The 13,997-nt window shown below is 40.0% G+C and overlaps 1 protein-coding gene across 2 annotated transcripts in view; it reads right to left on the minus strand.

The window, feature by feature from the left end:
- Window positions 1–13,997, minus strand: part of LOC149455473 (acyl-CoA desaturase-like) — a 57,089-nt gene that overhangs the window by 14,335 nt on the left and 28,757 nt on the right. For both annotated transcript variants that reach the window (XM_089686195.1, XM_089686194.1), the window contains exons 2-5: window positions 11,939–12,200; window positions 4,753–4,883; window positions 2,912–3,117; window positions 125–357 (exon numbers count right to left, since the gene is read on the minus strand). In XM_089686195.1, the coding sequence (XP_089542321.1) occupies window positions 125–357; window positions 2,912–3,117; window positions 4,753–4,883; window positions 11,939–12,182 (814 nt within the window). In that variant the 5' untranslated portion in view covers window positions 12,183–12,200. The remainder of the gene's footprint in view (window positions 1–124; window positions 358–2,911; window positions 3,118–4,752; window positions 4,884–11,938; window positions 12,201–13,997) is intronic.

Below are 13,997 nucleotides of genomic sequence, written 5' to 3' on the forward strand. Positions count from 1 at the left end.
AATGCTGTGCTATACTATGTATAGTGTTGGGTAACATATTGTCAGAATTGCATTTTAATTCAATGTTTATTTAATTTATAAATGTAATAAAGCTTTATAATCATCGTTGACAATAAATACATACCAATTGCTCCTATAGCAACAAGTTTATTCTCCCTTGGGTTGATGTTCTTGTCATATGGTCGGTTTCCATACATATGAGCTGCACTGTTCACAAGCCATGTCGCATTAAGCACCAAAGCATAGCGCAATAGACAGGGTACGTATAATGAAATGTAAAAAGATTCACCCCAGAAATACCAAGGGACCACAGTGGGAACCACAAAGCACATCAGTAGAATGAGTTTCTTGTAATGCCTGGTACAAAAAGTAGATGAGAAATTAATACATAGTGGTGCCAGTGTGAAATAATGGCTAAAATGTAAGATAATATATTTGCTAGAGTATGGCAAATTTAAAGCATGTTTCAGATATGGATTTCTTCTCACTCTGCTGCTCCATGATCCCTCCAGTACTACTGTATACACGAGCAAAAGTCTAAGCATTTTGGCTTGTTAGCTCTGCTGAAGGCAAGGATCAAATTTCAGCCTCATACCCTAATAAAGTCCCAGTCCCAGTAAAGCTGGCCACACATGGATCAAAATTCTGCCGGTTCAGCAGGGTCTGGACGAACCTTGATCCATTTATGGGCAGGGAGGTTGCACAGAAGAATTCAATCACCCAATCAACTTTTGCACAGCCGCTCTGTTGGATTTTAGCTTATCAATCAGTGCTGCAAACTACAGACTGCAGACCCGAGCAGTGTATTCAGATGGCAGGGAAGCCTTGCTGCTATCAGACTACAATACCTCAGCTGGGAGAATTCTCCAATCCACCTTGAATGTGTGGATTAAAGAATCAGGTCATATTTTTTTTATCTAACCCGCTGGTTCAATGAAAAAAACTAACTAATATATGGGCAGCTTAAAGCAGAATTTTACCCATGACAACTTGATAAAAAAAATGTTATTTAGCATGAAACATCCATTTCACATTAATAATTATGCTACCAAAATTGTGTGTGCTGTAAATTGCATCCAGCATTGCTTCTTGCTGGAGGTGGCCATTTTGCTAATGCCCAGAGTCCCAGTAAATCTTTGGGATGTCAGCGAACTGGCCTCTACAAATTCGGCACAGTGTTTAAAAATATGGGGCAACTGAACATATGCAGAGCAGGGTGAGCCAGTGTATTACTGGATTCTAAACTGTATAGGCACTTATTTTTAATGTTTTACATAGCTATACCTGCAAAAGGTGCCAGCCTGAAATGATCTAGCAGGACTTAAGTTATGACTAAAGTTGCACTTTAAGGCTCCATGCACACAAGCGTTTTTTTAAGCTCCTAAAAGATGTTATCAGCATTTTTTTCTTCTCCTCGAAACTAAAGAGTGTTATCATATGTGTCCATGCACACTATTTTAGGCTAGTAGCGTTTTTCAAGCTTCAGCGTTTAGGAGCAGAAACATTTTTTTTTTAGAGATTTTGGGAGAGTTTTTCCAACAGAATAAAAACCCCTGAATGCTAAACATTACTGAAATGCTCCTAACAGTTATTTCTAGTTTTTTGTACTGTAAAAACACTAGTAAAATGCTAACGCTCTAAACACTACTAAAAAATGCTATTACCAGTGTTTTTTTATCCAGTGTTTTTTGAGCTAAAAAAAAAATGCTAGTGAGGATGGCGCCTTAGGCTGTTATCTTTATCTATAGGAGTGGATGTTGAGTCAGTTATTTTTGCAACGTGTTACTGTCATTTTCATGTGATTTTCAGGTTTTAAATACTTCCTGCTTTAAATTCTTACCATGTCATGCACTTTACAATCTGATTGTACATTCTCATTTAAATTAACCAACAACTATGTAGTACAATTGCACAACTGACTGTATATAAATTGATTAGTTAATAAGGTAGGCCCTTGCACTACATAGCTGTTGGTAAATAAACAGGAGAATGTAGAATGATTATACTCCTAGGCTACAGAAAACTTCACTTAATTTTCATAACATAAGTAGGAGACACTTTGTGGTCTAGCAGAGGAGACTCATGCATCGAGATTTCAGCGCAGCAGAAGCAGCGTTGTCAGTTCAATACAGGAAGTTAGGGGCACACTGGAATTCTAGCAGGATCAGCAATTTCTGTGCTTGCACATTTCCTGATGTTTTGTCTTTAAAAAAACCCACTGCATTTATTATAGAGACATACTGCATTTTTTAAAATTTTGCCTAAACATATGCTTTAAGGTTAAATTACCAGGAACTCATCACAAGGTCTCTAATTCTACCTTTACCGTGACCCTAAAGTCCACCCAAAATACTATGCAGGTAATGCATTTTTTAAAGTCATCATGTGCCTAGAGGTAGGCACACTTCCTTGCCCCATGTGACAGTGCTCAGACCTTGCAACAAGTCTATCAGACACTGAGCACTGCATTATAGAATGCTGGGTACATGTATACCCATACTCAGAAGTTCAGGTCTTCCTCAGGAGCCCATCAGCAGATCAGAGAAGAGTAGGAATACAACAAAGGTAGAAGTGTGCAGCCTTTGTTAGTTCCCCTTGTGCTGTGACAAGTATAGATTCCCTTTTTCACTTTGCAAAAATAAAACAAGGCTGATAGTGCTGATGATGCTAGAACAAGGCCATTTCTGAACTGTAGCTGTGTTCTGCTTCATTTGTTTTTATGGTAGTTGGGATTGAGAATGAAAGAACATTGCAACTGTAATGGTTTACTATATAATAAATAATGTTTGCATCTTTACGAATGTGTCAGAACAACTAACAGTGATTATAATGAACATAGATTGTCTAAAGACACTGCCACTGCAAAATATACATATATCAATGTCTGAGTCACATCTTAGGAATAACTCACCTTCTCTGAAACATCACCACTGTGTCTGCATGGAGGTCACTTAAATCAAGCTTTTTTCCCTTTTCTATAACATCTGGGTGTTTTCGCATAAGAAGCCAACCAATATGGGCAAAAAAGAAGCCTCTCATTGCATTATGAGGGTCTGCATTTGTTTCAGAGTATTTGTGATGTGCCCGGTGGTCTCGTGCCCATTCATATATGTCATTCTAAAACAAAGGAAAAAAAATGTAACTTTATTTACCAGAACCTTTTTAAAGTATTTAGAGAGGATGTTGTTTTATTTACTTAGTACTTACTTAGGGCCCTTCTCACTTTTGCCCTTTTGTTTTTAAGTGAATGTTTTATACACTGCAGTGCGTTTTGATGTTCTTTGCATGCAGTCTGTAAACATTTTATATTGAGGGGCGGGGGTGAAGAAAACCTCCTGTGTGTGTGTAGTGCATTTTTATACCTCCATTAGAAAAATGTTTAGCTGGAAACAGTACATTTGGAAATAAATACACAGAAACCTCTATTTTGTTTTCTTTTGATAATTGTTTTACTCTTTGTAGCAGTTTTGCAGTTTTGTAGACTGCCTGTTTTCTTTACATCCATTTTGCTAATTTAAAGTGGTTGTAAAGGGTGAAGGCTTTTTGCCTTAATGCATTCTCTGCATTAAGGTAAGAATCCTTCAGTATGCAACTCCTCCCAGCCCCCCTTATATTTACCTGAGCCCAATCTTGATCCAGCACTATGCAGGAGAGCGGAGGCTCTCACCCTGCTCATTGGCTTAGACACAGAAGCAGGAGCCATTGGAGGCTCCATGAGCACAAGCAGTGGACCCAAGAAGAGAAGGATCAGGGCTGCTCTATGCAAAACCACTGCACAGACCAGGTACATATAACATGTTTGCTATTTTTTTTTTTCTTAAAGAATCAAACGTTTACAACCAACCTTTTTATTGGAACTACTAGGAATTTAATGTTGTTTCCAACCCTTACACATTTGTTAATGTATTTTTGGGAATATATATATAGATATATATGTTATTTATATTTTTCCAAGCATGAACTAGATTCCTGAGTTTATATTAGCTATCTAACCATTTCTGCTGGCAACTGGTAGACAGCCAATCCAGGCCTGCTATGGACACATTCACAAATAAGTCACAGGTATGTATTGTTTATATGGACTGACCACATGCATTCGGAGTAGCAAACAATTTCCCATGATGATATCTTCATGAGTGGCAGCAGTGGTCACACATGAGTCAAAATATTGTAGATGTTACAAACTGTTATAAAGCTTAAACTGGTTCTAAAGTCAAAAGGTTTTTTATCTTAATGCATTCTCTGCATAAAGGTAAAAATCGTTCCACTACCTGTCTCCCCCTCAAACACTTAACTAACATCGATCCAGTGCTGTGTCCATCTGTAGTATCGCTGTTCTCTCTTCCTGGTCTCACAGGGCACACTGATAGCAGTGGGGGCCATAGACTACAGTTGCTCTCAGTCAAATCTTGTGAGGAAGGAGCAAGATGTGTGGCTGAGCCACACTGTGTGTGTCTATGTATGCACACAGCCCAGCTCAGGAGTGCGCCTGAATGGGTGCTCCTATAGCACATGGTTTGGTATGAGGTCACCTTGAAAGAGAAAGAAGAGCAGACAATACTGGTGGGGGATACCAAAAGAGAATGTAAGAGACCACCCAGTGCAATATCATTGCACAGAGCAGGCAAGTATAACATCTTTTTTTATTTTAGGAAAACAAATATTAACCCAAGGCCCCAAGATACTTTTATTCTACTGTAGTAGGTTCTTCATCCTCCAATTTTCTGCACAGTGAGCATATAAAATGTTTACCTGAAATGCCATAGTATTTGAAACTGCCAGAAGCATCCTCAGGGGAAGTCTGGCTTTGTAGGATCTGTGACTCCAGAGGCGGTGAGCACCAGCAGTCACTCCAAGGGCACTCAACATAAAGCACAATACAGCTGTAAAATAATGATGTTGATCAGTTAGATCTGTGAATAAACCATTTACAATAATCTAAATCTAGTTTCCAGCTAGTTAGTTCATCATTGAGAGAAGCAAGTCAATGCAATATAATTATGTTCAGTGAATATTCTGATTTTTATGTATACCACTGCAGTGCCAAATATGTACTAAGGTAAAAGTTTTCTTCACACTTAGTTAACAATGCCTGCCTGTGATAACAATATGGGAAATAAACAGATCCAAACTTACAATAGTGCTTGTTTTAGATCCATTGGCTTTTAAAAAGACAGGAGCTTCTGCCCTTGTGTGGTATCGCAAATTAGACTAACAAGGACCTCATTTGTGTAAGTGTAAAACATTCCAGCATGCATACTGCCTTCTGACATTACTATATCGCGCTTTGTTTTTGCTTTATCTCATTTATTTTAATGTAACCTGCTTGTAACTGCATTGTTTTGGGATTAGAGGACACAAACTACCTTTGTAGATGGTGATTTTGCACAAGACCCCTTTAGGAGGCAGCAAGTCAAACCAAATGAGAGATAGATCATTAGTATGGACAAGGGCTTATCCTTTCTTTTCTCTTTTGAAGATAACAATAAGACTGATGGATCTAGGAATGCTATTGATTCTACTACTGATGGCGATGTCGGTGAAAACAATGTAGTAGCTCCTAAGTGGAGCAAAATAATGTCTATTAAAGTGGTTGTGAAGGCTGAAGGTTTTTTACCTTCATATGTTCTATGCATAAAGGTATAAAAAACCTCCAGTGTGGAGCCCCCACAAATACTTACCTGAGCCTGATCCCAGTCCAGCAATGTGCACAAGAGGCAAGGCTCTCCTGGATCTCTCTCCTCTCATTGGCTGAGATGGCTCCCGCAACTGTTAATCACAGCCAGTGAGGAAGGAGCGGAGGTGGGATTGAGAAATGCATTGTGTGTCCCATAGACACACAGAGGCAGCTCAGGAGCGAGCACGCCTAAGTGCTCCAGAGTAAGCAGCTTGCATTAGGGGCACTCAGTGGGGGTAAGGGACCAGAAACGCTGGCAGAGGGACCCATGAAGAGGAGAATCAGGGCTGCTCTGTGCAAAACCATTACACAGAGCAGGTACGTATGATGTGTTTGTTATTTTAAAGAAAAAAATAACCACTTTAAGGGAGTGTGCTAAACTGTTTCTTTGCCATCAATATCTGGCACTGTAACTGGAATTCCAGAAGATTAGCACACTGGCACCTAAACCCACAGCATAGAACATGGACTTCCTAAACCAAGGCATCTATTACAGATTGGCATTCATAGTCAAATTTGTCAGTATATATTATTGTTACCAGGTGACTGTGGAAAATGTTCAAACAGTGTGCAACAGGTATAAATAGTTGTCAGTGTATCTATCAGAAATTGCTGGATTTGCTCAGTATAGTTGTTTTTTCAGCACCAAGGACAATAGAAAAAGCTCTCCTTAGTGCCGCTAACATAATTAGTGTCCAACACTAAACATACTACCTGAACTCTTAGTCCTCATGCACACGGGGCATTTTGATAATGTTGGTAACGTTAGCTGTGTAAAGTCATGTTTTTTAGCATTTCTGCATTAGCGTTTAGTGGCGTTTTGCTACGATTAGCTGTGTTTTCCTGCATTTTTCAGCTTTTTTTGACCAAAAAGTCCACAAATGCCGGTTTGCACCATTTTATCATGTTTTACCATGTTTTGCCGTGTTTTTCAGCGTTAGAGCGTTTTTACAGCTGAAAAAACTCCTCTGGAAACCCACTAGTTCTGTTTTTTTTTTCCAGCCAAAAAACGTCCCTGCCAAAAAACGTCGATTACAGTCTATGTGTGCATGGACACATAGGATAACATGCTGGGGGATTTACTAGCTTTAGAAAAAAATGTCAAAAGCCAAAAACAGCCGCTGTAAAAACATCCAGTGTGCATGAGGATTTAACCTAATCCCTCAGTGTTGTTTCACACTGATGCGGTGTGGAATTTGCAGTGTTTTCAGTGCGCATTTCTGCACCGCATCACAATTGCACCCCGTTGATAGGAACCGATGCGGGTGTGTATGTTAAGTTAACAAAACCCCAACATCAGTCTGCAAAACACGGTGCGATGTGCAGAATCGGATTGCATAGGTGTGAATACCGATGCGATTTGATTCTAGTGCGGACCACGTTTTGGGTGTGGTGTGATTAGAGCCATACAAAATGTATGGCTCTAATCACACCGCATACAAATCGCATGTGATTTGTACGGGAATGCAGTGAGGTTCCTGTGCAAATCACATGGGATTTACCGCACCACTCTACTGTCAACCTAGGCTAAAAAAAGCCCTTTTCCCCTAGTCTAACCTCAAACCTTGAACTAATCCCTATATTTTAATTACCACCTTACATTTTAAATCCTATCCTTTTACCCCAACCAAAATATCCACTCCATCATCAACTGACTCAAAATCCAAACCTCTACCACTGCCACTTTAACAAAAACCAACGAAAACAGCTGCTGACCGGTATAAAGTGGTGCCTCCACATACCTGTATACCATGTAGTGCTGTTTAAATTAAAAAAGGCTTTGGCACTTTCTGGTACTGTTGAAGCATTTAACATGGGAGTAAGGGAAGCAAATTTCAATTTATAACTCAGCAAATTACGCATTGGGAAATGCATGATGATATCTGATGATATCTGGGTGAACCTGCAACTCTTTACAAATAAACCCCTTGAATCAATTTCTATGGATCAGTTACATGGTCCTTCACAGGAATATAATAGAAAAACATTCTTACTGTGGTGTCAGTGATTGCTACTAAACTGCTACACCAATTATATACAGAAGTTACAACATGAGACATTTCTTCCCAAGAGAACTTGTCTGATCTCAGTGCAATTATCTGCTTTAAATTAAATTATAGATTTTCATAATATGAGCTACAATAATCTAGTGATAAATGAATACCTGTAAATGAAGCATTCTCAAGAGACATAACTATAAAATGCACATGCTGCTTGTTCGAAAACTTTAAACAAACATATTTATTAACAAGCAGAGCAAAGTTGTTTTTTTTTTCAAAAAATGCTTGTACCATTAGTGAAATAGATGGTTTGCCTGCTGGCTCATACATTTTCCTGCTACACAGAACTGCTTTCACATTTGTTCAGGAAGGGCTGAATAATTGAATTAGCAGGATAAAGCTCTGAACAATTGAAATCCCATGAAAATGCACTGCGTTAGTTCTTTATGAAGAGTGACTTTATGACCTTCTGGGTGATTGGTAAATGTAGTATGACTTTATCAAAATTGTGTCTGTGTGGTGTACCACTAAAATGTTTCCATTTTACTGATGTGCATATAACCTGGAGAAAAGGTATTATAATTTTAAAATGAGATGGCAAGAAAAAATAAATATCTAATTCTACATATTTTTCAGTTCAGGCCACAGTAGCACAATATGGGGTAGAAGAGGTAGTAAAGGTTACTCATTCAGTTTCCTAAACATACCTATAATCCTGGCAAATAATGTAATGGAAATGAAGTTTGTTGTGGTATCAAATAACTAACTGTAGGTAAGGCCTGTGTATACACATTCTATCAAGGATAATCTATGGACATGGCACCATGCCCAATGCAGAGACTCTGTCCTGTAACTGCACCACCTAACTAACACCATGTAATGCAGAATATGTGACAAAGAGAGCAGGGGTGGGAAAATGTATATAGAATTTGAATGCTAAGTTCACCTTTTGCACCATGTTACATTTTATACCTGTATTTAGGGGGTAACATGGTGCAAATGCCTCCCCTCCCACCCTCAGCTGTAGAACTAACACTTGAGGAGGATGAGCCGGTAATCGGGCTCTATCAAACACTGAAAACACTTTTACAGAAGAGGAGGGCACAGGGATAGCCTAACTTACAGAGCTGTTTCAGGTGGAACATGTAACATGTTCCAAAAGTGAACTTATTCTTTAACATTTACACAGTAAGTGTACATTTATATGAAGTTAGGTCCTGCATACATCTCTACAGTGCAATGACAAGTGCTACCAAGGGAGAAACAACCTTCCTGCTCATTTATAAACTGTCAATAAAGACTCTAACAGCATATAAAGTATTTGGTCCAGAAACTGTGCTTGCACATGGACTGAAAGTTTCCAGATTTATGAATCTGTGCCAAGTCTTTCTGCTAAATAAAAGATGTGCAATTTATTATCCATTTCATACAATGTGCTCAGTCAATAATTCCAATTGTCTAATCCACTTAGAAAAAATGGCTGGAATCAATTCTGCCTAACAGCATATTGTAATGGCTTCAAAAACTCAACTGTTTATGCTGTTGATGCACCAGTCAGCATCACTGCAAATCCTTTTGTTTGAAAAATACTAGCTGTGATTCAGGGCCTTTTTAAATCTATGCATGTGTGCAGATGTGTGTTTTTTGTAGCATTAGTCAGGTGTGCTGTCCTGCATCAATCTATGTTTCCTTTGTGCACTGACGTGTTTTGATGCTTAATAACTTTTGTTTTTTAATGTTTTTGACTTTATACATTGGAGTGAATAGGGTTAAAAGTATTTATTCACAAAATTAGTATACTAACCAATCAGCTTCTTTATTTCAGGAACTTCTATAACGCTGTCAATTTACACAGAGCTTTACATATATATTGTACATTCACATCAGTCCCTAACCCTCAAGGGGTGTACAATCTAAGGTCCCTAACTTACATTCATACATACACATACTAGGGCCAATTTAAACAGGAGCCAATTAACCTACCAGCATGTCCTGGAGGAAACCCACGTAGGCACAGGGAGAACATGCAAACTCCAGGCAGGTGGTGCTGTGGTTGGAATTTGAACCAATGACCCTAGTACTGTTAGGCGGAAGTGCTAACCATTTAGCCACTGTGCTAAAGTTAAAGGAAAAGAATAGTCAAAGCTATTTTGGCTATTTTTCTCCTGTAGGTCACAGGAGTGCAGTTCGTTCTGTACTCCTGTGACCCATTTTAAACCAACAGCAGGCTAAAGTCTGCTGTCTGCAGACGTCACTCAGCCAGTTAAGCCTTTGAAAAGATCCCAACCATATAGTCAGTATCCGCCCAGAAGCTTGGACCGGCAACTGGCTCAGCTGCGCCGCTGGGGGACTGAGCCAGCTGTTCCCTGCCCCGCTTGGTGCTCCAGTGAGCGCTGGAGGGGCAAAGCAGAGGGCCGGCAACTGATAGTTATTGCTATCTGCTCAGAACGAAGGAGAGAACTGAGCAATCATCAGTGTTTGATCACTCAGTTCTCACTGCAGAACTGAGGGGACAGCCTACGTGAGTATAAATGTTTGGTTTTTGTTTGGTTGTCATGCACAGTTGCTGCTGATTCTGCATGCTTCAGATTTAGTAAATTCCCTTCACTATCATTACTATGGGGAACCATGACACACATGTTTTAGCGAGTAGGAATGCACACATTAAAAAGCAACAGTATATTATATTGTTCACAATAAAGACTGAGAATAAAATGTTTCTCAATATCTTATTCATTTATCCAAATTACTAACATGGCAATAAAATATATGTAAAAAAAACGACAGACCTATTTAATAGGGGCTCATTCACATCGCAATGTGCATAAAATGCATACATGTTCACAAGCAATTTGTAACGCACTGCACTGCATTTTACTTCATACTGAACTACATTTTTACATGCATTCTTCCTGTACAGGCCAATGTAAAGTTCAAAATTCTAACTTTTTTTCTATGATATGTGCATCACATTAACTCACACTGACATGCATTTTTGTGTGTTGTGTAAAAAAAAAGACACGCATCTATGGGCAGCACAGTGGCTAAATGGTTAGAACTTCCACCTGGCAGTATTAGGGTTGTCGTTTTGAATCCCAACCATGGCACCACCTGCCTGGAGTTTGCATGTTCTCCCTGTTCCTGTGTGGGATTCCTCTGGGTACTCTGCTTCCCTCCCACACTCCAAGAGCTGGGAGGTTAATTGGATCCTGTCTATATTGTACCTAGTACATTTGTGAATGTAAGTTAGGGACTTTAGATTGTATGCCCCTTGAGGGTTAGGGACTGATGCTGAATGTATGTAAAGCACTGCATAAATTGACAGCACTATACAATTACCTGTAATAAATACAAAATATATGGTATGAGCAAGTCACACAGAAAACAGTTGTTTAATTTGTGTTCAGCCTGAATTTATCAATATAGCTCACTGCAGCTCAATGGACATGGTGTGGATGAGCCCTAAGGAAATTAGAAAAGTGCAGTAACTCAAACCATCAGCATTCACCTGACATCAATAATATATCACCTGAATGGTTTCTATGTGGTATTACTTTACACTGCAGTTTAGATTTGCTCTTTGCAATAAATAACCCTGTGGTTCATGGAGTCAGCACGACTCCAACCGTTATACAAGGAAACATTTAGGAAAACTATATATTTGTGCAGCCCACTCCCGCTGCTCTCCTATCATGAACCAGTAAATGGTTTTTCCTAAAGCATAATGAATGGGTTATGAAGTTCAGAGAAGAGCTTGGACATTCATCAAACCCATCTCTATCCGAACTTCCAAGTTGCACTTTTTCACTCCAGTGGGTCATTTCTCATCCTACAGCACACAAACATTACCAAGGGGGTGGGAAGATGGTGACTTCAGTGCCCTTATATGAACACATGCCCATATTTAGTCAAGCTCAGTGGACAAATATAGATCTACCAAAAACTATGTAGTGTAAAGGCCTGCCTGACTAGATACAATTTAATTGGATAATTTAGGTAGGTCCTCAGATGGTAAACCTAAAGTTGATTGTACAAAAATGTTATGATCAGATTGTAATGTGTATAGTGTCCCTAAGAAAGATTTGGTAATTGGTTTTATTAATCAATCTAAAGACCTTTGTTGCTGGCCATTTGAAGACGTAGGTTCTGGCACTGTCATTCTTATTGATTTACTACATAGTGAGTCTCTGACCTGGAAAAAGCATGTGTTCTGACATGGCAACACCTGATATTAGTGAACATGAAGAGTGTATTGTCTTACCCCAAACCAAGGTAGCGGGCTTTGCTAATGGTATAAGAATGACTCCATATACTGCCGACATATGTAATAAAGACATCAGTATGACATTTCTCCACACTATTTTCATAGGAGGTCTGGGACCTTTCTTCTCGCGGTACGTAGTGTCAAATACATCATCCATCATTTCACGGTCTGCTCCAATATCCTCGGCATTTATAGTGGGATTTTCCACACATGTACCCACAGTCTGGCTTCCCCGATACATGATCTTAACAGAAGAAATCTGTAAAACAAAAGAAATATACAAGCAAATCTAAGTACCTCCATGCTATACAACAGGGCTTGACAAATTTGTTTTTAATCCAGGAGAGACAGCTAAAAATGGTAGGAGCCAGTTTAACTAACACAGCTTTTTTGCAATACGGCACTGCGTTACTTTACCGGGCAATTGCGTGGTCATGCACTATCAACACTACACAAATTACATTTATATAATTTTTTTCACAGAAATAGAGCTTTCCTTTTGTGGTATTTGATCATCATCTGATTTTTTTTTTTTATGTTTTGTGCTATAAACGAAGAAAGATTGAACATTTTGAAAACAAAACAATATTTTTTTACTTTTTGCTATAAAAAATATCCCATAAAAAACATAAATAAAATTTCTTCAAACATTTAGGCTAAAATGTATTCTCCTACATGTCTGGTTAAAAAAAAAAAACCCAATAAGTGTACATTAATTAGTTTGCATGAAAATTATAGTATCTAAAAATGATGGTATTAATACTGTGATTTTTTAATGCTAGTAATGGCAGCGATCAGTGACTTATAGTGGGACTGTGATAGTACAGTGGGCATTCTGACACTGGCTAACTGACATTGACATCACCAGTGACACTAATACAATGATCAGTGCTAATAAAATGCATTGTCACTGTACTAATGACACTGGGTAGGAAGGGCATAACATCTGGGGCAATCAAAGGTTTAACTGTGTGCCTCAAGAATGTAACGTAACTGCCAGGGTCGCTATTAGAAATCATGGGGCCCCCTACAGCCTCCTTGATGGGGTCCCCGACCCCGCATACCTGCCTAACAAAATGCAGGTTTGTGTTCAAAGTGGGACAAAAGGGGGTACTGGTGCTCAACTGGGGGAGATGGGGGGGGTCCTGGTGCTTAGTGGGGAGAGATGGGGGACTGTGGTGCTTAGTGAGGGGGGATGGGGGGTCTTGATGCTTAGTGGGGGGAGATGGGGGGTCTTGGTGCTTAGCGGATGGAGATGGGGGGTCTTGGTGCTTAGTGGGGAGAGATGGGGGGTCGTGTTTCTTAGTGAGGGAGATGGGGGGTCCTAGTGTTTAGTGGGGAGAGATAGGGGTTTTGGTGCTTAGTGGAGAGAGATTGTGGTCCTGGTGCTTAGTGGGGGGGGATGGAAATGGGGGTTTTGGTACATAGTGGGGTGAGATGGGGGACCTGCTGCTTACAGGGGGGAGATGGGAGGTCCTGCTGCCGTGCGGGGGGAGATAGGACCTTGGTGCTAGGAAGGGGGATGGGGGTCCTGGTGCTTAGTGGGGAGAGATAGGGGTTTTGGTGCTTATTGGAAAAGTTGGAAATGGGGGTCTTCATGCTAGGGAGGGGGGATTGGGGTCCTGGTGCTTAGTGGGGCCAGATTTGAGGCACTGCCAGGCAGTGGTGGAGGGGGGGCCACTGGTGCTCAATACCTGGCTGCTTGAACCATCTGGAATGCTTTAGAAGAATCATCCCCCTCTCACTTTTGTCTGCTAATTTTTCTCATCTGATAGGATGCCAGGGATGCCAGTGCAGTGATAGGTCACATGATCTAATAAAAAGGCAAAAGCAAAAGAAAACTTCCTCTCCTCACTTCTTTGCCAGGATCTGACGCATCTAATGCAGAGCCCAGCAGAGGAAGCCAGTGGTGGAAGTCTTCCTTTGCTGCCACTATTTGTTTACTTTGCAGAGCTGTCACTGCAGTGACATCTCCGGAATTCCTCCAAGCTTGCCAGCCACAGGAGCAGCGGTGGCGCCCCCCCCTTCCCTCACCTGGTGCCCTCTGGATGACAAG

Source organism: Staurois parvus, unplaced genomic scaffold (genome assembly GCF_062004578.1).
Source record: "Staurois parvus isolate SC_StPar_1 unplaced genomic scaffold, SC_StPar_1.0 ptg000393l, whole genome shotgun sequence".
Classification (NCBI taxonomy): domain Eukaryota; kingdom Metazoa; phylum Chordata; class Amphibia; order Anura; family Ranidae; genus Staurois; species Staurois parvus.